The 24199-nt window shown below is 43.1% G+C and overlaps 3 protein-coding genes across 3 annotated transcripts; 2 read left to right on the top strand and 1 right to left on the bottom strand.

Annotated features, from left to right (window-relative positions):
• The first annotated feature begins 547 nt into the window (after positions 1-547).
• Positions 548-23779, top strand: C2BH2orf83 (chromosome 2B C2orf83 homolog). The gene is made up of 4 exons (XM_016950619.3): positions 548-660; positions 2121-2262; positions 6712-6784; positions 23527-23779. The coding sequence occupies exons 1-4, from the start codon at positions 641-643 to the stop codon at positions 23757-23759; spliced, it is 468 nt and encodes a 155-aa protein (XP_016806108.1). The 5' UTR covers positions 548-640; the 3' UTR covers positions 23760-23779.
• On the bottom strand, positions 17312-17912 carry LOC129143356 (small cysteine and glycine repeat-containing protein 9-like). The gene has a single exon (XM_063790820.1). The coding sequence runs from the start codon at positions 17822-17824 to the stop codon at positions 17408-17410; it is 417 nt and encodes a 138-aa protein (XP_063646890.1). The 5' UTR covers positions 17825-17912; the 3' UTR covers positions 17312-17407.
• On the top strand, positions 20348-20703 carry LOC129143358 (small cysteine and glycine repeat-containing protein 3). The gene has a single exon (XM_054679464.2). It carries the CDS (start codon positions 20348-20350, stop codon positions 20624-20626), a length of 279 nt encoding a protein of 92 aa, XP_054535439.1. The 3' UTR covers positions 20627-20703.
• Positions 23780-24199: the final 420 nt, after the last annotated feature.

Here is a 24199-nt window from a genome sequence, read left to right as displayed (position 1 = left end):
CTGGAGTGCAGTGGCATGATCTCGGCTCACTGCAACCTCTGCCTCCCGGGTTCAAGCGATTCTCCTGCCTCAGCCTCCCGAGTAGGTGGGACTACAGGCACGTGTCACCACGCCTGGCTAATTTTTATATTTTTAGTAGAGATGGGGTTTCACCGTGTTGGCCAGAATGATCTTGATCTCTTGACTTCGTGATCTGCCCACCTCGGCCTCCCAAAGTGCTGGGATTACAGGCATGAGCCACCGAGCCCAGCCTGAAAATTTTTTAATTTAACAATTTCATTGTTATACAGGCACAACCTAATTTTTTTATGCTTTAGTAAATGTTCCTATTACTTTCCTTTAAGTTATAGAGTAAATTGGGAAATGCTAATCTCATACTTCCGTAATACACGATATATAAATGATTGAATAAAACTTCAAGGTAGTTCTATTTTTTAAATTACAGACAATCCCCCAGAGGCTCATCTGTACTTACTGCCAAAAGCCCAATGGAAGAATATAAATACAACAATTACTTTTCTAAGAACTTGCTAGTCCTAGGCAATGTTCTCTGCGTGGTAGCTCAATGTCTCCACAGCGACCAAGTGAAGGCCACGGTGAAATAACCCAGCCGGAGCTTCAAGATAAGATTTGAAATCGTATGATTACATGTAATTTCAGGTATCTTGGAAATAATTTGGGGGTTTGGACTAAAAATCTTAGGATTCAAAGCCACTCTCAGCCCACCGTCAGAACTGTGTTTTTTTCTAATCCAACACATGTAGAGGTCTTATCCAAAACCAAATAAATCACTGTCAAGCTGCTTAGGCATCTGAACGGATTAAATCAAGATTCCAACATGAAATAATTTGCATACTAAAAGGAAATCTGCCATTTGATTTCATCTAAGTTTCAAAAGCATCAATGTAGTTCCACATTTGTTCAAGGGAAAAACTGTTAGCTGAACAAGAAAGACCTGAAATTACAAGTCCCATTTGAACCACCTGTCATATTCACTGCGTGGGACCTAAGGTCATTTGTGGGTTTTGCTATGTTTAGTTGGTAGTATCTTGCATGGAAATAATGCCTTTCATTGAATCACATAGTTTTAAAATGCTTGTATTTGCTTTTTTATGTAAAGAGTTTTGGAAGGGACATAAAAATAGTTAACATTTTTCATTTGGTTCATTTTGTAAATAGATTCACATTACAAATGTTTTAGCTAAATTGCATGGAGGAACTTTAACTATATATGTCAGTCTTGACTGACTAAATTTAACATCCCAGTACAATTATTTAAAATGAATTAATTACCAGATTGAATGAACTATGAAAGGAAATAATTTGTGGATTTTGCAGAGAAACATTCACTAATTAGACTCTGAAATTGCTAACTCAATCAATAATCCAGTGATTAAATCTTTAAATAAGTAAAAAATTCTTCATGCTGACCTGTTTTCACTTATTGATAAGCTTAATTTTTTTTTTTTTTTTTTTTTTTGAAACGGAGTCTCCCTCTGTCTCCCAGGCTGGAGTGCAGTGACACGATCTCAGCTCACTGCAGCCTTTGTCTCCCAGGTTCAAGGGATTCTCCTGCCTTAGCCTCCTGAGTAGCTGGGACTACAGGCATGCGCCACCACACCCAGCCAATTTCTGTATTTTTTGGTAGAGACAGGGTTTCACCATGTTGACCAGGCTGGTTTCAAACTCCTGACCTCAAGTGATCTGCCTGCCTCAGCCTCCCAAAATGCTGGGATTACAGGCGTGAGCCACAGTGACCGGCCTGATATGTCTGATTTTAAAAGTGACTTGCTAAGCCATATTTATCTCAAATAATGTTGAATGTTTTCTAGTTGCAGAGTATTTTGAAAATTTGGTTTAATTTTAGGATTGGTTAACTAGTTTTAAATTCTTAGCATACTATATATCCCATCCCACGGAATGTTAAAATACATTGCACCATCCCATTTGTCTATTTCTTCAGTCTGTCTCTGCTAAAAGAGCTTTCAGAAAGAAACCGTCAATAGAAACCTGGGCTTCCTCAGCAGACCAAAGCCTTGAGAAGAACACAATTCGCTGTTTTGTATTTGAATGCGCATGTGTGTGTCCTTTTAAAACTCTTTCCATTTGTACAATGACAGATTTCAGATTGGAGTTAATCTGAGCATGGAAGACTATGCCCTGATGTTTGGAATTAATCCCTTCATTGCCTTGATGATTCAACCCATCGTGACGATGACTGTGGTTGACAACCAAGGACTGGGGCTTCCTGTTGACATTCAGGTAAGTGCATGGGCCACTGTGCTCTCATGGACAAAGAGGCATATTTTCAAAACTATATATCTATATCTATTTATCTTTATACTTTTAAAAATCAGAGTTATTGATAAATAATATACGTGCAGCAAGTTCACACTTTTTATGTACAGTTCTATGAATTAGGGCAAATGTACAGTTGTGTGACCACCACCACAATGAAGATAAACATCAACCCAAACAGTGCCCTTGTGTTTCTCTGCCACCAATCCCCTCTCCCCACCCCTCGTCCCTGGCAACAACTGATTGGTTTTCTGTCCATACAGTTTGTCATTATAGAATGCCATATCAATGGAATTATTTTTTATATAGCCTTTGTTTCTGGTTTCTTTCCTTCAGCATGATGTCTTCAATGGAATAATTTTATATTGAGAAATAGAAATATGGTGTAGTTAAGGTTCTATTTCTTAAGAAACCTTTTCATTAAACAGGTGACCTTTTCACTAAAGAGGTGAAGGAATGAAAGAACTGCGTAAAATTAAAGCCATGAAGTCATTCCAGTGGAAGTGGTTCTCATTAGCTACAGCTAAAGGTTTTTCCTTGCCCTAGCTAAAGTTCAATCTTATTAAAGCTTAGTTCCCAAATTCTGTAAATCTACTCTGCCTCATGGACAAAATCGCCATTCTTACCTCTCTATAAATAGATAAGAATTCCTACAAAATATTTAGAAGCTATCTTGTTTAAAAGCAAAAAGGCAAAAAGAAATCATTTCAGAATACAAAATTAAATGAAGTAATGCCAGGACATTTTTCAAAAATCTATTTTGTAGTCGCACTTGTTCAATGGAGGAAAGGATTGCTTTCATTTAATAAATCTTAACACTAAGATTCATGTAGATTCAGTACTACACACTTGTTCAATACAATATGCTTGTTTGAGGCTATTCGACGTGTAAGCATTACTTTCTAAAATAAAATGTAAATTTCTAATTTACTATCTGGTTGGCAAATTGCTCTTCAGTTTTTCAGAAATTATTCTGGTATCATCTGTTAGCGAGAGAACAAGCTTGAAATCAGCAAAATCTGGTTTTGAATCTTGATGTTTATAGTGACATGTTAAAATTTTTTCATTTTGGAAAATTTCAAATACATACAACATTTTGAAAAAATAGTATAATGAAACCTCATTTTCTCCTTACTAAACTTTAACAAATATCAATTTGTGGCCAATCTTGTTTCATCTGTACTCCACTCCCAATGAAATTTCTCACCCCTGCTTCTAAATTATTTTAAAGTAAACCCTAAAGATGTAATATTTTCTTAATGTCTCAATTTTCTTATGAGTAAAATGGAGAATATAAGACTTACTGCATGAGTTCTTACACAGGTTAAGTGCTGGCCTCTAAACCACACTATTCCTGGCCTTTAGTGTTGTCAATAAACAAACATCTCTCTCTGTTTTCCTAATTGAAAAAATAACATCTATTTACATTAATCAACATGGTTAGGAGGCACTTACCTTTTCTAAAGACTTTTACATTAATCAGCTCCAGATATTTCCCTTACTTTTCGACAAATCCATTATATCCTAAGTTGAAATGAATGAATTCCTATAACTGAATTAGGTAAAATAGGACTAGAAATAAAAACGACCCATTAATCCTTCTATTCTCCTTTCTGCCACTATTTTGTGTAACCTAATTTAAAATTTCAGTGTCTTCTTTGTTGGCAGATCAACACCTTTTGCTCTTTCTTCAAAAGGCAGGGGGTCACACAGGCATGAAAAGCTGAAAACAAATCTAAAATTTGGCAGAAAAATTCAAGCTTTACCTTTTGTATCCCCTGATACTTCAATGTTTCTGAATCCTTTTACCTTCTTGACCAAGAGGAATAGATTTAAGTCACTCCTTTAAAATCTTTGTATTGCTACCGTATCTTCTCTGCTAGTCTCTGCTGACATCCTCAATGCTGGAACAACTTTCAATTCGGTTCTTCCATGGAAAGCTATTTTAAAGTTTAGTTGCTAAAGAATAGACCAGTTTACCCAGGTACAGAGCAGTATGAGCAAAAACATACAGCTCAAAGGCATAACAGAAGACAAATCCTATTCCTATATACAAAGAAAAAAAGATGTTATTATGAATGGCTGGTCTTGAAAGCTGTGCTTCTTAAAAATTGATTTTTGGTAGGAATCTAATTAAATATGCTTTCATTAAGTTTTTAAGAGCCAGTAAGCGCATTGATTAGTAACTCCCAAATCTCAATCATAAATGTCCATTCATCATTGACTCACTCATGATATTCCACTAATAGGATGCCAAATGCCATTTTTAAAAATCGGAATCTAAAAAGTAGAAAATACAAACTGAATCAGCATTTTTCTCTGACACAGAGATTCAGCAAAGAGTAGGATGCATCAAGACTTCCAGAAGCGATTCCTTCATTTTCCCAGCATCTCTCAAACTGCTGTCACAACATAAGCTATTTATGGAGTTTCAAAGGTCTTAATGGATTTATGAAGATCTTAAAAAGGGGCTTCAAGACACATCTTTGAAGATGACTGAAAGATTAGGGGAAGAGGCCCATGAGGAAAGCTAAAAGAAGCATTTTTATCTCATCTAGAAAAAGCTGAAGAGTAATTTAGTAATAATCACCAAGCCGGTTATGGAGAGAGTGGTAGATATAATTGTCTTTACTGAAGGCATAAGACTATACTGTGGTTGACTAATGATATAAAATGATTTTCTGGCAGAATCTTGTTTCCAAAAATAGATGAAATTCACAAGTTTGAATATAAGAGGGATTTGGAGGGGGTGGGTAAATAACCATACATCTCAAATAAGGTTAATTTTTTAAAATAAGCCTTTAATTAGGTAAATGAAGTAATAACACCCCACAAGTTTTGCACCAGAACACCCACCTCTTGGTTACCTGTTACCAGACCTCTTCATCCCTCTCATCGCCCCCCACTTCCCCACTTTCACCCCCCAATTTGCAGCGATAACTTTTGGAATGAGAAACAGACTGAGTAAGTGCCCATTTCTTCTTGATCAAGGGAGTTGACAGTAAGACTCCTCTGTCATTCACTAATTTCTTTGCCTTCACCCTCCTCCTCCCTGGATGGTCTTGAGGCTTAAGACATGAAAAGCAACTCTTATCACCAAGTTTGGGGAGTACACACAAAAAAGAAAAGGGAAAGGCCAGTGGCGCCAAGTGCCCCTTTGATATCACAGAAACCGCAGCTGCTGTGCTCCTCTGCCTTCATTTTCCTCACTGGGAAATAACACAGTGACCCTGCCCAGTGCTCACAGCCAGCAGCCGTTGCACTCAGCCACTCTGGGACCAGCTGATGGCCTCTGATTGCACCCTCCATTAGATTAACCAGCTAGCATAACTGGTACTTTAATCTACCTTTAATTAAATAAAAGTTAGAATCATGAAAATGGAATTTTAGTTGCAACCCCAAAGGGATTAGTAAGGAGAGGGGCACTCTGCGTAGAAAGATTACCTCCCGAAACGTCAAACACAGTAATGATATTATTTTAAGTGCATGAAATGGGGATTCGTCTGGATTTGGAATAGGCTCGCATACATCAAAATGGATATTTTTCAGTGTGTGTGGAGTATGTGCTATTTGACATTCCAGATAGCCCAGATGAGTGTTCTCACTTCATATTCATGGACTCAAATGCAGGTTGTGTGTGGTCCATCAGGCTTAGGTTCCACTATTTCATAAACTATTTTTTGGTGTCTTAACTCAAAGGACAGCTGAAGTCAAAGGCCAGATTTTCTTTCTTTTCTTTTCTTTTTTGAAACAGTCTTGCTTTGTCGCCTAGGCTGGAGTGCAATCTCGGCTCACTGCCACCTCCACCTCCCGAGTAGCTGGGATTACAGGCACACGCAACCACACCCAGCTAATTTTTGTATTTTTAGTAGAGGCAGGGTTTTGCCATGTTGGCCAGGCTGGTCTCGAACTCCTGACCTCAGGTGATACACCCACCTCGGCCTCCCAAAGTGCTCCAATGATAGGCATGAGCCATCGTACGTGCCCCACATTTTCATTATCAAACAAAATAAACTCCTTAAAAGGATTTTGAGTGAGTTTGGGTCCTGATCATTTAGACATTGCCTTGTTTTCTTACTTTTCTATCCTAATGGAGATGGTCTCCATGCAATTACCTTAGGAGGAATGGGATTGAGGGGTTGAGCTTAAAGGAGAAAGGGGTGCCATGGCTGGAATACGACACCAAATCTCGTGCTGAGGCTTGGTCCCTAATGTGGCAGTGTTGAGAATTGGTGTCTTTAAGAGGTGATTAGGTCATTCAAGAGGGATCGATGCCTTTCTCCTGAAAGTAAGCTCTTGCCTGCTTGGGAATGGATTAGTTACCACTTGAGTGAATTGTTATAAGCAAGGCTGCCTCTCATGTTTGGTCTCTAAACATGCGCTTCCCCTTCCTTCTCCACCATGTTATGACAGCACAAAGCAAAGCCCTCACCAAAAGCCAGCCAGATGCTGCCACCTGATCTTGGACCTCCCAGCTTCCAGAACTGTGAGCTAAATAAGCTTCTTTTTTAAACAAATGTTTTAGTCTCAGGTATTCTCAGTCAACAGAAAAATGGACTAAGATGGGGACTTTAGGGTTGTTTGAAATTTAAACAAATTTCAGTAAATGTTTTTAAACTTTTTTATTAAGAAAAGCTTATTTATTAAAGGCAACAGACTTTTTAAAAAATATTAAAGTAAGAAAGGCTTACTTTCATTAGGCAACAACAGACTGGATATCAGAAAAATCTTTACACCACAAAACCCTTGGATTTCGTGGATATAAATTTAATTTAAAAAAAATAAACGGCTGAACTGGTAAGAAAGTAAGAAAAATCCTCAGATGCGAAAGCAAGAACAGGAAGCCAGATAGCTAAGGAAGCATTGACTCTGCGGTGTGCTCAAGGCATCTGCTGGTTCCCCCAGAACCTAGAGTTTTGGTTTTAGTGGCAACCCCAAAGGGCCACATCCTCAGTGAATGGTGAATCAGAACAAAATACAAAATGACAGGGGGAAAATCCCTAATGAAGAAGACTAATCTGGGTGGAGTCTGGAGAATATACCCTCAGCATTTGCCTTTATAAACCAGCACTCACGTAATTCTGGAGTCCTATTCCTATAGGCTAAACTTTTTTTTTCAAGCTGAAAATTTAGTTTAAAGTGGTCCTGATTGGCAGTGTCTCCAGGCACCTATATGTAACAAAGGCAAATGGTTTCTGAAAGAATGTACCTCAATACAGGAATCAAAATATTGCCACAAATAAAATTCCATCGAATAGGAGATTATGATTTTTAAAAATTCAGAATCAAACAAGGATATAAAGTTTCATGAACAAGCCAACTGAAGTAATAAATAGTGAAATCAGACTAACAAAGATTTGACATAGAAGAATTATCAGTATTAGAATATAAAATAAAATGTTTAATATGTTTACATATGGAGGAAAATAACATCATAAGAATAGAACAAGGTACATAAATAGAACTTCATAAGAATAGAACAAAATAATCATGAATTTGGGGAAAAAATAGAACTACAGTCATGGGAAGCATAACTATGTTTCGGTTAATGATGGACCATGTGTATCAGCAGTCCCCACCCTTTTTGACACCAGGGACTGGTTTCGTGGAAGACAATTTTTCCACAAACCAGGGCAGGGGGATGGTTTCAGGATGGTTTCAAGTGCATTATATTTTCGTACATTTTATTTCTATTATTATTGCATTGTAATATATAATGAAGTAATTATACAACTCACCATAATGTAGAATCGGTGGGAGCCCTGAGTTTGTTTTCCTGGGAGACAGTGACAGATCATAAGGCATTAGATTCTCATGAGGAGTGCACAACCTAGATCCCTCGCATGCACAGTTCACAATAGGGTTCCCGCTCCTATGAGAATTTCATGCCATCACTGATCTGACAGGAAGCAGAGCTCAGGCAGTAATGTGAGCAATGGGGAGTGGCTGTAAATACAGATGAAGCTTCTCTTGCACACCTGCCACTCACCTCCTGGTGGTGGCTTGGTTCCTAACAGGCCATGGACCCTAGTACAGGCCCTTGGACTGGAGGTTGAGAACCCCTGGCATATAGGACAGTGGTCCCATAAGATTGTAGTGGAACTGAAAAATCCCTATCACCCAGTGACATCGTAGCCATCGTGATGTTGTATCACAAAGCATTACTGAAGAGTTTGCGGTGATGCCGGTGTAAACAAACCTACTGCGCTGCCAGTCTTATAAAAGTCTAGCACATGCAATTACGTACAGTATATAATACTTGATAATTATAATAAATGGCCAGGTGCAGTGGCTCACGCCTGTAATTCCAACACTTTGGGAGGCCAAGGCGGGCAGATCACCCGAGGTCAGGAGTTTGAGACCAGCGTGGCCAATGTGGTGAAACCCTGTCACTACTAAAAAAAATAATACAAAACTTAGCCGGCCATGGTGGCAGGTGCCTGTAATCCCAGCTACTCGGAGGCTGAGGCAGGGAGAATCACTTGAACCTGGGAGGTGGAGGTTGCAGTGAGTCGAGATCGCACCACTGCACTCCAGCCTGGGTGATGGACCAAGACCCTGAAAGAGCAACTTCCAGCCCTGAAGCTCCACTCATGTAAGTGCCCTATATGGGTGTACCATGTTTTATCTCTTATGTGTATGTTTACTATGTCTTTTCTATGTGTAAATATGTTTAGATACACAAATGCTTACCATTGTGTTACAATTGTCTACAGCATTCAGTACAGTAACATGCTGTACAAGTTTACAGCCTAGGAACAATAGGCTATGCCATTTAGCCTAAGTATGTAGTATGCTATGCCATCTAGGTTTGTATAAGTATACCATAAGATGTTTGCACAATGACAAAATCACCTGGCAATGCATTTCTCAAGAAATATCCCTGTTATTAAGGATGCATTACTGTAGTCAAGAATAGAAGCTTAATAAACAAGTTAAGAGCTATGTAGAAGTTAAGAGCAATAAAGAAGAAAATATTAAACTGTAAGAACTCATTTAGAATATAGCACAGAGATGAAAGTGGAAAAAATTAACACACATGGAGGTTAGAGTGAGAAAGTTTCACAAATGTCTATTTGACGTTCCTTGGGGAGATAATAAGATAGAAGTGAGAGACAGACAAAGAAATATCCATGGAGAATTTTGCAGATGAGATGAAAGGCATAAATTAGATTTAGGAAGCCTAACAGCTCTCCAAAAGAGTAAATGAAAAGAAATTCAAATCTAAACACACCGTAGTGAAACTGCAGAATACCAAAGAAAAAGAAATCTTATAAACAGTCAGAAAAATAAAAAGAGCATCACCTACAGAAAAATGATAATTAGATTGACAAATGACTTCTCAATGGCACACAAGGGAAGCCAGAAAGATCATGGAATAATGCCTTCAAAATGCTGGGGAAAATAATTGCCAGCTTAGGGTTGTATACAAAGAGAAAAACATTTCAAAAAATGAGAATAAAATAAAGACATTTTCAGACAAAGAGAAATGGAGTGAGTGAGGCACACTCGCTTTGTAAGAGTGTAACAGACCCTTCCAAAAGCAATTTCTAAAGGATGCATTCAAGAAAGAAGGAAAATTACCCCAAAAGGAAGGCATATGATGCAAGAGGGAGTGTGAAACAGAAAACACGTGAGTAAATCTCAACACTGGCCATGTCAAACAGTAGTAACGTTTTATATCTTGAAGAGTTTTGAAAAACATAAGACTAACATCCTGGACAATAATAAATTAGAAATTAGAAGAATGTTCAAAACCAAAGATTTTTGTACTGTTCTGGAGAAGGTAAAAGTTATTAATTAGACACTGCCAGGGTGGCATGCCAAGCCGGGAGGGGTAGCAGCCCACCTGGTGGGGAGCATACTTTATCACCATCATTATTTAGAATTGCTGGTACATGGCAACAATAAAATGCAGACAGGCCCTTCATCAGTTTTACTATTGCTTTTAAATTCTCTACAGGTAATTCTCCTCCTTACTGCCTGCACCTAGGGAAGACCACTTCATCACCACCACTATAGTCCTAGCTAGTTGGGAGGCTGAGACAGGAGGATCACTTGAGCCTAGGAGTTCAAGGCTGCAATGAGCTATGGTTGTCATAAGGAGTGTGCAACCTAGATCCCTCACATGCACAATTCACTATAGGGTTCACGCAGCCTGGGCAACAGAGCAAGACCCTGTCTCTAAAATATGTGTATATGTATATGTGTTTATACCCATACACACATATAAAAATATTTTATATGAATATAGTTGGGCATTCTTACATAGATTGTTTTGCTTAACATTATGTTTGTGAAATTAAGTCATTTCTTTGCTTCCCTTTAAGGCAAAAATTTATGGAAGTGTTGTCTACTTCCTGTCGCTCTAATTCCTCTCTTCACACTTTTTCTTAAATCCATTGATATCCATCTTTCATCTTCAATACTTCGCCAAAACCATTCCTGTCCAGATCACCGATGTCGATCCAGCAGTCGTTCATCAGTGCTCACCTCACTTCACGCATCTCACTTCATCCTTTGGTAGCATTGTCACCATTATCACTCTCTCCTCCTTGAAACAGTTCCATACTCGCTTCCAGGGCACCATGCATTCTTAATTTTACTCTTTCTTCACTAGATGCTCCTTTCTGTCTCCTTCGCTGGCCTCTCCTCTTTTTTCAGAGGCTTTTAACCCTGGAGCTCCTAAGGTTAAGTGCTTACAAACTCTTTTCTCTATATAGTCTTTGATGGTTTCATGCAATCTCTATATTTGTATACCGATGACACCAAAAAAATGATAGCTCAGACCTTGACTTCTCCCCCTGAACTTCAGACCACTGTGTCCAGCTGCCTACTACTCAGCATTTCCATTGGGATGTCTAGTAGACACCTGCAATTCAGCATGCTCCAGATGGAATCGTCATCTTGCTCAAAACGGTGCTATCTACAGTTTTTCCCCATCTTTCAAGTTGCTTAGGCCCAAAACCTTGAAGTCCTCCTGTTGACTTGACTCCTTGACTCCTCCTGTTCTCTCTCATCTCAGATATAATGTGTCAAAAAGTATTCTTTTCTTTATTTTCAAAGTAATTCTAGGAGATAGTTGCTTCTCATCACCTCCATGGCTACCACTCTGTTCTGAGTTGTCACTATCTCTTCCACATGGATTATTGCAAGACCTTCTAACTCATCTCTGCTTTAGTCCTTTGCCCTCCTCAACCTAGCCTCAAAATAGCAGTCAGAGCTCTTCATACAATATACATGAGATCATGTCACTTTTCTGCTCTGAACTGTCCAATGGCTTTTCAGTTCATACACAGTAAAAAAACCACAGGCCTGAGGATAACCTGCAAACCCCACCTGATATTCCTGCCCTCTCCTTTACCTGTCTGGTCTCATTTTCTACTATTCTTCCTCTCACTCGGTTCTGCTACACTGGGCTCCTTGAGAGTCTTTAAATATTTCAGAAACCACCTTTGGACTTTAGCTTCCTTTCCCTGGAATGCTTTTTCCCCCAGATATTGCTCTGTGACTCACTTCCTTTAAATCTTTGTTCAAATGTCTCCTTTTCAATGAGGCCTGCCATGATGATCATATTTAAATTTGCATCTCTTCTTACCTTGTAATACAGTCTTTCTGAATCTTTATTTCTACATTCTGGGTCCTTATTTTTAAAAATACAAACTGAAATGTTTATTAAATATTAAATATTAAATTAATAAATATTATTAAATTATATGATACAGTATTCAAATTAACCCATGGGGGGAAAGGGTAAATGGTTGGGTCATTGATGAAACTAGATTGGCCATGAGTTGATAATTGATGAAACTGGGTGCCATGAAAGACTGGGCCATCATGAGCCCCATCGAAACCACATCCGTCAGCCAGTGAACTGGGCACAATCAAATTATTTAATGGAACAGATTGAAACAAACCATCTACATGGCCTCAGTGAGCAAATGAAACCCAAAATACAGTTTCAACACATTCAAGTCCACCCCCAAAACAACATGGAAACCAAAAGAGTGGGACCATCTAAGAGCACTAACCTCGGTCATGCTAGTGTTTTACAGATGTGATTAAAGTCCATAATCAGTTGATTTTAAATACAATCCTAGAGGACCTGATTCAATAATCTGGGTAGACCTGATTCAATCAGGGGAAAGGCCTTACCAGCAGTGCTGAAGTTCCTCTGAAAAGGGAGATTTGGTCTGTGTTCAGGGGCTTCAGCCTGTGCCTGTGAGTCCTAGCCCACCCATTCTGATGGCCTGTCCTGTGAATTTTGGACTGCCTTACCAGCCTCCATCATCATGGAAGCCAACTTTTTAAAATTAATTTCTTAATTTATATCTCCTATTTGTTCTGCATCTCAGGTTGAACCCTGACTGATGTAGATTTAAACAAGTAATGTACTTTCTTTCACTTAGTTTGTAGCACTAATTTGTTGAATAATCCATCAGGCTTGGGAGCTTAGGTAGCCAGCAGCAGTGGATATGTTCCACTATTACAGCTCAAATTCTTAGCTGTAGGGGGCTGTACCCCCTCAGGCCACAGTGATGGTCTGTGCCACAAGCAGCCTATGTTAGTGCTTGTAATACACGAAGTGGTAGGAACCATGGTCACCAGCACCCAAAGTGGCCCGAGGGCCCCACCTGGAAGCAGATAAGCACCACAGGTCACCATGTTTGTCCTCAAACATCCCAATGTCACCAGGCTAATTTTTCCCCTAAGGGGACCTGGAAATATTGCCATATGGATTCCAGTATCCAAGAACCCCAGAAAAGTCTGAATTCCCCTTCTTTCCCTTTCTGTATGGACTGGAGTATAGCGCCATTGACCTCCAGTGGAGACCCAGAGACCTTGGCCTCAATCTAACCACACCATTTAGCCTGAGACATTGGGTCTGCAACGTCCTTTTATCAAACAAACACATCAACCAGGCTGCATAAGGCGTCTCTGAACCATCTCCATACCTGTCCTTTAGCTAGAGAGTCTCCTCTTCTGTGGCAGCCTGCATTGCATGGTTGGTTCCTGCTCAGATGCCTCAGGACCACATCCTTCTCAGGTGCCTCAGGGTCCATCTGAGCATTCTCTTCCTGAGCTCTGCAGCCCCAGGAATGAAGGATCACATCAGTGCCCAACAATCAGGGCCGTGCGCCACAATCTCATTTCCACGTGCCTTCCTGGCAGCCTCAGTCCATGTCCAGCTCACTCACATCCAGGAGTCCCACATATAACCCCTCCTGACCCATAACATGTCCAGCAGTACCGTCCAGCTCTTGTGCCCCCAGGCTGACGTCTCCACCTTCAACCAGGTACTCGGGGGTTTTGCCCCCTGCTTCACCAATAAGCCATGATTCTGTCAGACTGGACCCTGCCTGCTGTATCAGTTTTGGGGAGCAAATTCACTGTGCACTGATTACCAATTTTTCTGAGTCCAGGGAGGCTCACACCCACACACGCAATGAATGACATGAAGCAGGTTGATTACTTATAGGCAGGCAGCAAGGGGCATCAGAAGCCTGAGATTCATCATGATCAGAAGCCGGGCTCAAGAAGCCGGGCTCAGGAAGCCATGTGAGACAGATGAAGTCCGTCAGTGTCATAATTTTCAGTGCAAGGTGTTTTTGTTTCCATTGCTCTCACTTTCTCTCCTCATCCCAATCACACACACCCCCCGACCCAGCACCACTTGCCTCTACCTGTCTAGCAGTTTTGCAGTTGTCTTTTCCTGTCCCATCCCCAGGCCCCATCCCGTAGTGCTAATGGGGATAATAGTAGATTATTCTCAAGCCTGCAGAGGATTTAGGTCAATCTGTAGCCTAAGACTGTGTCTGGGCTGGGCGTGTTGGCTCATGTTTGTAATTCCAACACTTTGGGAGGCCGAGGCAGGGAGATGACCAGAGATCAGGAGTTTGAGACCAGCCTGTCCAACATGGTGAAACCCCGTCTCTACTAAAAATAAGAAGAAAAAAAAATTAGTCAGGTGTGGTGGCAGGCACCTGTAATCCCAGCTACTCAGGAGGCTGAGACAGGAGAATCGCCTGAACTCGGGAAGCGGAGGTTGCAGTGAGCTGAGATCCCACCACTGCACTCCAGCCTGGGTGACAGAGTGAGACTCTGTCTCAAAAAAAAAAAGACTGTGTCTGTATCGTCCAGTCTCTCTAAGGCAGTGGTCCCCAACTTTTTGGCATCAGGGACTGGTTTTGTGGAAGACAGTTTTTCCATGGGAAGTGGGGAGATGGTTTCAGGATGATTCAAGCACATTACACTTATTGTGCATTTTATTTCTATTATTATTACAATGTAATATATAATGAAATAACTGTACAACTCACCGTAATGTAGAATCAGTGGGAGCCCTGAGCTTGTTTTCCTGCAAATAGATGGTCCCATCTGGGGGTGATGAGAGACAGTGACCGATCAACAGGCATTGGAATCTCATAAGGTATGTACAACCTAGATCCCTCACATGTGGAGTTCACAATAGGGTTTGTGCTCCTATGAGAAGCTAATGCTGTGGCTGCTGATCTGACAGGAGGCGGAGCTTGGGTGGTAATGTGAACGATGGGAAGCAGCTGTAAATACAGATGAAGCTTCGCTCACTTGCCCACCACTCACCTCCTGCTGTGAGTCCTGGTCCGTGGCCTGGTGTTTGGGGACACCTGGTATAAGGGGTTAGCAGTTCAGAATCCACAGCCTGGGGCAGCAAGGACAGCAGGTTTATTCCAAGACGAAGGTAGCTCCACTCTGACACCTATCTTCAAAAGTGAGACTGGCTCTGATCCCCCACTCTCATGAGGTATTTGGCCTCTCTTGTATCCTACGCACGTCATGCCTGTGACCCAGAACCCAGCAAGCCCACAGCTCCAGCCCTGCATTTTATATTTTCAGTGTGTGATCCACAGAGATAAATGTCTTGCTTTTGAGTTCAGCTATGTTGTTATTTTATTTTTATATGTTATACACACATATCTATCCTGTGTATATAACACAAAAACAAACTTTCTTTTTCCTGTTTTGAACAGAGGCCGCATCAATGTGTGAACACATGAAACCATCTTGATCCCAAATCTCCTTAGCCTGAAGTCTCTTCAGCGAACAGAACCATAGAATCTCGACAGTCAGAAAAAGTGTGGAAGCTGGAGAAAATAATCAACAAGAAAAAAGGAAGGGAAAGGAAAGAGCAACATGCTCTTCGTTAAATTGAAGCACTGAAGAAAAGACTTCCTCCTTCAAAGAAGTTTGAAAACCCCCTTCCCACCGGCTTTCTTTTATTAGGCCCTGATTTCATTTCTTGCTTTTACTAAAGGTAGTAGAGAAGACGGTGTCACTGGGAGAATTTTTCCACAGTCGAATGTATTTGGTTTTAAAATGTTTCAACAAATATTAGCCAGGTACGGGGGCAGGCGCCTCTAATCCCAGCTACTCAGGAGGCTGAGGCAGGAGAATCGCTTGACCCTGGGAGGCGGAGGTTGCAGTGAGCCGAGATCACGCCATTGCACTCCAGCCTGAGTGACAAAGCAAGACTCTGTCTCAAAATAAATAAATAAATAAAAGGTTTCAAATGTCTTCCACGAAATGTGGCAGTGTATGGAAAAAAAGGAAGAGAAGAAAACCTCACACACAGGAGAAAGGGAAGAAGAAGAAAGAAGAATATGAAACATATGAATGAAAGAAACCCGGCGAAACCCAGCTGAGCTCACCCCACCATTAAATTCCATATTTGTTCTTGATTGCAACGCCTGAGCTTGGCATGTGGGTCTATCACTGAAGGGCTGTGTCGTCTTACATCAATAAAACAGGGGCCCCAGGCCAGGTCCTGTGGCTCATGCCTATAATCCCAGCACCTTGGGAGGCTGAGGCGGGTGGATCACTTGAGGTCAGTAGTTCGAGACCAGTCTGGCCAGCATGGCGAAACCTTGTCTGTACTAAAAATACAAAAATCAGCTGGGCGTGGTGGCTCATGCCTATAGTCCCAGCTACTTGGGAGGCTGAGGCAGGATAATCACTTGAACCCGGGAGGCAGAGGTTGCAGTGAGCCGAGATCATCCCACTACACTACAGCCTGAGGAACAGAGTGAGACTCTATCTCAAAACAAAAACAAAAACAAAAACAGGGACCCTGGATCTCCAGGGAGGAAGACACACTGCAGGCGTGTTCTGAGGCAACATGATGTGTCACTGAGCAGGGCTGGTCCCCAGAGGCCCGGCCACAGCTTCTTACATGATCCTTTGCTGCATCGCTGCCATAGCAAGTGTTTTTCATCTTTTTCCTTTTTTTTTTTTTTTTGGTTATTGTTTAGTGTGTGTGGGGGGGGGGGGCGGCGGGCAGGGTCTTGCTGGGTCACCCAGACTGGAGTGCAGTGGCGTGATCTCGGCTCACTGCAGCCTCAACCTCCTAGGCTCAAGTGATCCTCCTGCCCCAGCCTCCCGAGTAGCTGAGACTACAGGCACGCACCACCACACTTGGCTAATTTTTGTATTTTTTGTAGAGACGGGGGAACTCACCATGTTGCCCAGGTTGGTCTTGAACTCCTGGACTTTCCTGCCTTGGCCTCCCAAAGTGATGGGATTACAGGGATGAGCCAGGGCATAAGTGTTTCAAAGGCTTTGTTCCAAGATAAAAAAGATAAAATATCTCTCCAGTTTCTGAACAGACAAACCAGAATTCAGTGTGATCAAGTGGAAGAAAGGCAAAAAGAGAAGTTTTTATGGGCACTTAGTTTATTTTATTAGGAAATTTGGACAATGTTATGTGATAACTAAGAACACAAAAGCCAAGAAACAAAAGAAGCATCGCATGCCGATGGGAAAAGTGGAACTAAGACGGAGCTGCATAGCCATGAGCATGCCCATCAGACCAAACACGAGGAGCTGTGATTTCATTTCCCTGAGGTCAGTGACCTGGACAGTTTCACAGCTGCTGCACTGTTCTCATATTTTTCCATGAGATCGTTCCTATTAGTTTGGAAGCTTTTCAGACGGAAAGACATGAAACACCAAAGAAAAACAGCAACAGAGTTCAAGACCACAGAGGAGGGGGAGACCAGACAGGATGGGAAGGATGGGAGTCTTACCTACAGGACAGATACCTGCAGCCCCTGCCCAGAGGCCGGGGGCCCGCCTAGCAGCAGCATTGCTTCTGGCAGCAGCATTTCTGCTGGCAACAGCCCTTCCCATAGCCACAGCCACACGAGCCGCAGGTGCGGCGGCAACAGCAGATCGCGGGAGTGCTGCAGCAGCCTCCACAGCAGCCGCGGCAGCAGGGGCAGCAGCTGGAGCAGCAGCCCACCCGGTAGCACCTGCAGGTGGTGCAGCTGCCACAGCCACCACCGCAGCCACCACCGCAGCCACCACTGCAGCCACCACCACAGCCACCACAACTTCCACAACCACAGCAACCCATGGTGTCAAGAGAGGACTCAGGTGAAGTGAGCAGAGAGGACTCAGGAGAGGTGAGGAGGTCCGATGCCTCCTTCTGCTGGGGGAGGCCCTTATGTACCATCTTGGGGAAAGGAAGAGGGAGTGACCCAGGACACATGACCAGTGGTCACTTCCTTGTTGTTGCTACTGCAGTTTCCATGATAAGGTTATCTAGGGCTATTCCTTGTTTACATCCTTATGGACTATATTTGACCCAAAACATTTGCTAATTTTCACTTATCTCTGTTAAAACCAGATTAAAAGCAAGCCAAGAGATGCTAACATGTAGGAGAGGATCTTCATTTTCTCAGAAACCACTTGAATCCTTGAGACTTCGGGTTAAGCCGGAACCCAAGGTGGCTGCCAGCTGCTTTTCCATCTCTCTGCCATGGCTTCTCTCTAGGAAATCATCCTGCTTTCATGGAAATTCCCAAGATGCAAAAGAGTAAATAAGAGCATCCAAATAAAACACGTCATTTTTGCAAAAATGCTCACTTGCCAACTATATTTCTGAAGGGATCTTTATAGTAAATGACTCTTTTTTCTGTTTTGTTTCCCCTCACAATTGTCTATGATAAGGCTTGAAGCAACACTCCCTTCCCTTCTCACTCTGTCCTGCCTCCCAGAGTGCTCACATTCACACCCATGGTGTAGATTTCCATATGCGTATTCCCTGGTTAGTTTCTCCACGGGGTGCCTCCAGCTCAGACTCTCCTGTGGACTACAAAATCCATCAATAGCCACTCTCCATTCCATCTTCTCCCCTTGGAGTTTCAGGGACACCTCCAATGTCACATGCTCCAGACTCAAGTCATAATTCTCCCTGCCTGATCACCAACTATCCACCAAAATAAAACTGCGTTTTTCCTCCACTGCTCCGTGTCCATCAAGATACGAATCCATGTTAAAAATTATCTTTGAATCTTTCTTTTCTCTTAGTTCCATTTCTAGTCTTTCACCAAATTCTGTTGCTTCTGCCTCGTTAATAACTTCAAACCTATTCATGTCTCTCTAGCTCCACTGTCTCCGCGACCCCAGTTCAAGCAACTCCCTGACAAGTTGAAAATGCTCTGTTTAGTCCATATACCACAGAGACAGCTTGGGGTCATTAATAAACAACTCTAATCAGCCACAGGGACGTGGCAGCACTTTCTCTTGCTCAAATTTCTGAAGAACAATTTTACCAAGTTGGGAAAACAGGCTTTGCGCAGCGAGCCTGTTACAAAATGAGTTGGAGGATGATCTCGTCTGCAGCAGAGATGCTGACTGCTGTCTGCTGAGCACTGACTGATCGCCAGAAGCCTCTACCTCAGCATGCATGGAGAAGACCCTGCTTGCACTCATATTTTTCTTGCCTTTTTTACAGGCTTCTTGTTGGTCACAAATACTCACACTCCACCATGATCCACAGCCACAGGCTTCTCCTTGGAGCCATAAACTCCTTTCCTCCCCATGCTGGGCCTTCATTCAGCTCAGCAAGCTTCTCTGACCTCTGGACCATGTGTCCCTCGATGTTCCCACCCTGCGCTCTCCCAATAGCCCAAGAGCCTGCTCTCTAGGGAGCCCAGGCCAGGCTATTTAGCACAGACTTTTTTCTCTCAGCCATCAATTGACATCACCTAATCAAGGACAAAAATGAATTCCTGGCCGGGCGCCGTGCCTCGTGCCTGTAATCCCAGCACTTTGGGAGGCCAAGGCAGGAGGATTGCTTGAACTCAGGAGTTCGAGACCAGCCTGGCCAACATGGTGAAACTCTGTCTCTACTAAAAATACAAAAATCAGCCAGGCATGGTGGCACATGCCTGTAATCCCAGCTACTCGGGAGGCTGAGGCAGGAGAATCGCTTAAAACCGGGAGGTGGAGTTTACAGTGAACCAGACCAAGAATTACATCACCAAAATGCAGACTCCTAAGAGGATTGATTTCTGCTTTTGAAATAATCATTAAGACCTGGTGTGCAGAAGACAAATCACAATGATGTGCTTCAAATGAGGAGGGAGGGAGCAGCCCCAGTGCCTTCACTGGTCAATAAATGGGATGACAGCATCTGACTTTGGCAGTGACCTTTGAATCTGTGGCCATTTACACCTCCCAGCTTGCGTTGTTACTTACTATTGCAAGCCCTTTGAAGTCAGGGACTGTGCCTTCAATATCACTGTACCTATCGCTGAGAAGCTCTCAGATTGTTCAGTGCAGGGACTGCCTGGTGCTGTGTGGGGTTTGTAAGCCCTGCTAACAACTCATGGACCTATGCACATGGCGCGTATTCCCAGGGCATCTTAGGAAGAAGGAGAAGGCTGTCATTACTAAGGACAGCCTCACCACACCTCAGCTCCCAGAATGCTTCCCTAGAACTTTTAGGCCTTTTTAACTTATACTGGCATATAGTTTTATGAAAAAAATAAACAAAACCAAAAAAGTAGTGAAGACAAAGATGTCTGAAAGGAAAGTCAATATGAGATGGAGGGATTCTTCCATGTACATCAAGTCAAATGACAACAAGGAAGTGGTCATGTGCCTTCCCTCTCCTGTCTCCAGAGTTGGTATATAAGGGCCTCCCCCAGGAGAAGGAGGCATCAGACCTCATCACCTCTCCTGAGTCCTCCTTCTTCACTTCAGCCGCATCCTCTCTACTGACACCATGGGCTGCTGTGGTTGTGGAAGTTGTGGTGGCTGTGGTGGTGGCTGTGGTGGCTGTGGTGGTGGCTGTGGCGGCGGCTGTGGCAGCTACACCACCTGCAGGTGCTACCGGGTGGGCTGCTGCTCCAGCTGCTGTCCCTGCTGCCGCGGCTGCTGTGGGGGCTGTTGCAGCACACCCGTGATCTGCTGCTACCGCCGCACCTGCCACTCATGTGGCTGCAGCTGTAGGAAGGGCTGTTGCCAGCAGAAGTGCTGCTGCCAGAAGCAATGCTGCTGTTAGGTAGGGCCCTCAGCCTCTGGCAGCTGCTGCAGGTAACTGCTGTAGGTAAGCTTTCCCCTTCTGGCTGCCACTGACTAATAGGACACAAGCATGACCTGAACCTGTCACCTGCCCGTGAGTATTTCACATTTCTATAGTTTTCTGTGATTCTGCCTGCATTTAATCATCATCACCAACAAAAATAACAACCATGCAGCCTTCTATGTTGATTATAACTCAAGTCATGACCTCAACAAAATGGAGTGAAGATAGTTAGACCTTGAAATGCCTCTAAGGTTGCCTTCATTTCTGTGCTGTTTTTACTGCTGCCTGGGTATATTTGTATACACAAAGCAACACTTATCTTAATAAATTATACTAAATCATTCTCAAAGAGCTATCTCTTTTGTTCTTTCCAGTCTCTAAACTGTCTGTCCATGGGGAAAAATGAGTTTTATCCCAAAAGATAAATCAAAGAATAAAAAACTAGATGAATTCTTTACACTAGACACATAGATTCGTGGATGATTAATCCACTGTGGGTTTGTAAAGAAGGAAGGGACTTGGGGGGCACATACTCAGCCTGATACTTCATTATCGTAAACCAAAACTTTCCCCAAATCTCTCTCTTGATAGAGTCTTAGAAACAGAAGTCTGGACTCATAAATACCTGTTCAGACTCCAAATGGTCATATGATCATTCAGGAGCCTGATCACTTTTGGGCAATGATGAAATTTGGCTCTTAGCCATGTTAGGTATCATGGAAGTCTGTGGTATCAACCACTTCAAACTACAAAATTAGCTTTCAGTTGTAATGTGAGACTATCAGCATTAGAATCAAAATAATCATACACCCTACTGAGAGTGTCCCCATGCACAATAAAAAATGTCCCCAAACACCCATTTTGCTAATTTTTCATAGAGATTCCCTGATCCTTTTCTTTGCAGACTTCAGATTCTTGATTTATTGTGGCTAGTTTAGCAGCAAAGTGAGAAGGAAATGAGGCAGAGAGCGGGGAATCCCAGCTTGGGTGAGCAGTGGGGCGGGGGCCGAGGGAAGCCAAGCTCCTTGGGTGTGTCTCCCGGAGAAGCTGGTTCTTGCACCAGCCCCACGAGGACCACTTAGGGTGTTTCCTTGTTACTCTAAGCAGAGTTTGGCTCTGGACAGAAGCTTAAACAGGTTGAACTGACCAAATGAATGTTATAACCAAAGGGAACATGAGTCAAATAACCATGTCAAATAAGATTTCCAAAGAGGGGAAGATGCTGTCACAGAAAGACAGTTTTCCTTCCACCTTGAAATTCAGAAGAGAGGGTTTGGAGGCAGGTGCGAGATGAGCCCTCTGAAGTCTAAGTTGACAAGGTAGTTTTGGGCACTCATCTGGCTCTGTCTCTATTCCCTTTCCAACTCCAAGAGCCCTGAGCCTCTAATACCCTCAGGCTACCCAAAGCCCCTTAGTTACTCTCAGCCTTTAGGAATTACCTCTGGGGCTCCACCCTCTCACTCATTCTTCCCTCCCAGGCTTCACCTGTAGAACTGCCCCCTCCCTTGTGATGGTTCTCAGCTGGAAGAGCGGGGTCAGGAGAGAAGCGCCAGTTCATCCATCTTACGCTAAGGCAAGGGGCATCCACTTTTCCCCACTGAGGGAGGAGCCCTCAAGTCGCTTTTCCCAGTAATGTTGACCAACCTAATGGGCAGAATTCTGGGACATGTGGTTTTTCCAGCCACCAAGACCCAACACTTCTTAGGCACTTGCTTCTCCTGTCCCACTCGCTGAAAATGTGAGTTTGTTTCCAGTCAGCGTAAATAGAAGACGTGGCTGTCTGCCAGGATTTTCTGGGTCTCAATACTCATGTTGACATAGATTTGTGGAAAAAGAACCCAGGTGGCCTGGTATGGGGTCTGTGTTTTGTGTGTGTATATGTACATATATTATGAGATCGTCAGATGGTCCGTCAGGCACAGCCACAAGAAGAGGCAAAGGCGGGTGGGCACGGTGGCTCATGCTTGTAATCGTAGCACTTTGTGAGGCCGAGGTGGGTGGATCACCTGAGGTCAGTAGTTCAAGACCAGCCTGACCAATATGGTGAAACCCCAACTCTACTAAAAATATATATACAAAAATTAGCTGGGCACGGTGGCATGTGCCTGTAGTCCCAACTACTCGGGAAGCTGAGACAGGAGAATTACTTGAACCCGTGAGGTGGAGGTTGCAGTGAGCCAAGATCGTGCCACTGCACTCCAGCCTGGGCAACAGAGCGAGACTCTATCTCAAAAATTAAATAAATAAATAAAAAGAAGAGACAAAGGATAGGTTCAGGAAAACAGTGTATTCCAATCCTAAAGAGATGGTAGGTCCTAAAGAGATGGAGTCACTGCATGCCAAGAGGGGGTCACATGGGAGGCAGCACCAGGGGAGTGGTCTCAGCCAGGCAGACAGGGAGAAAGGACCCACAGGCTTGCTCACGGGTGTCAGGGTGGAATATATGAGCAAGAGGTGCAGGGGTGTCCATCAGTGCATCTGAATGTTACTGGGTCTCAGTCAGGGGAGGACAGGCAGGTGAACCTGTGGCAGGGGCTAAACATACCACGCTGGGGCTCACCTGGGAGAGATGCGCAAAACTTACAATGCAGTGCACTGGGGGCACCTGTCTGCATCTCACCTCCGCAGAGGAGTGGCTGTAGGTACCTCCCTGTAATCCAGTTGTGAGTTGGAGTCTTGGTTTAGGCTGTCTGAATAATTAGCACAAATGTAGTCAACTATCCCTTACTGTAGGGGAATTTATAGGCAGGGCTTATAGGGATTTGCAAAGCAAGTGAGAATACTAGCAGATTGAAAAATGAAAACAATTTCTTGGGCACAATCGAACTACAGAAATATCTTCTTTAAATTCTGACTCTCTTTTTTTCTTTTTTCAGTATTAAGTCCATCTGAGAAACTAGAGCCTTGGGACCCAGGGATGAGGAAACTTACCGTACAGACATGCAGGCTGACCTTCATTCACCCTGTGGGCCATGGCCTCTGCCATCCAACTGCACAGGCTTCAGCCGAAACTCTCTCCAGCACTGCCCTAAACAGACCAAGTGTGAGGGAGGGAGCATGTAATGAAAAGTCCACAGAGAACAAGAAGCCACAAGATTCGGTGCTCTGAAGCCATTCTAGATGGTTTCAGGGGAACTAGCTTCCCACCTCTGACAGGGATACCATGGCAAATACCACTCTTTACCTAGGATTATAATTCTTTGTGCACAACGCATCCCATCCCAAAGACAGTCCACAGCAGGACTTGCTCCATCTCTGAACTGGTCTTACCCCCTTAAACCTGCCTTTATATCTAGGAGTTTCTTTATTTTATTTTATTTTTTTGAGACAGAGTCTCGCTCCATTGCCCAGGCTGGACTGCAGCGGCGTGATCTCAGCTCACTGCAACCTCCACCTCCTGGGTTCAAGTGATTCTTGTGCCTCAGCCTCCCAAGTAGCTGGGATTAAAGGCATGTGCCACCATGACTGGCCAATTTTTATATTTTTAGTAGAGATGAGGTTTCACCATGTTGGCCAGGCTGGTCTCAAACTCTTGACTTCAAGTGATCC

Source organism: Pan troglodytes, chromosome 13 (assembly GCF_028858775.2).
Source record: "Pan troglodytes isolate AG18354 chromosome 13, NHGRI_mPanTro3-v2.0_pri, whole genome shotgun sequence".
Classification (NCBI taxonomy): domain Eukaryota; kingdom Metazoa; phylum Chordata; class Mammalia; order Primates; family Hominidae; genus Pan; species Pan troglodytes.
Note: the sequence above shows the minus strand (reverse complement) of the source record. Positions and strands in the feature narration are given on the sequence as shown.

Bases quoted from the DNA above. Each gene is read 5' to 3' on its own strand.
- C2BH2orf83 (XM_016950619.3), top strand. From the start codon at position 641: ATGATTACATGTAATTTCAG. The intron at 2,263-6,711 runs GTAAGTGCATGG...ATGTTATGACAG, and splicing joins GGCTTCCTGTTGACATTCAG to CACAAAGCAAAGCCCTCACC. The intron at 6,785-23,526 runs GTGAGCTAAATA...TTCTTTTTTCAG, and splicing joins ACCTCCCAGCTTCCAGAACT to TATTAAGTCCATCTGAGAAA.
- LOC129143356 (XM_063790820.1), bottom strand. From the start codon at position 17,824: ATGTGTCCTGGGTCACTCCCTCTTCCTTTCCCCAAGATGGTACATAAG.
- LOC129143358 (XM_054679464.2), top strand. From the start codon at position 20,348: ATGGGCTGCTGTGGTTGTGGAAGTTGTGGTGGCTGTGGTGGTGGCTGT.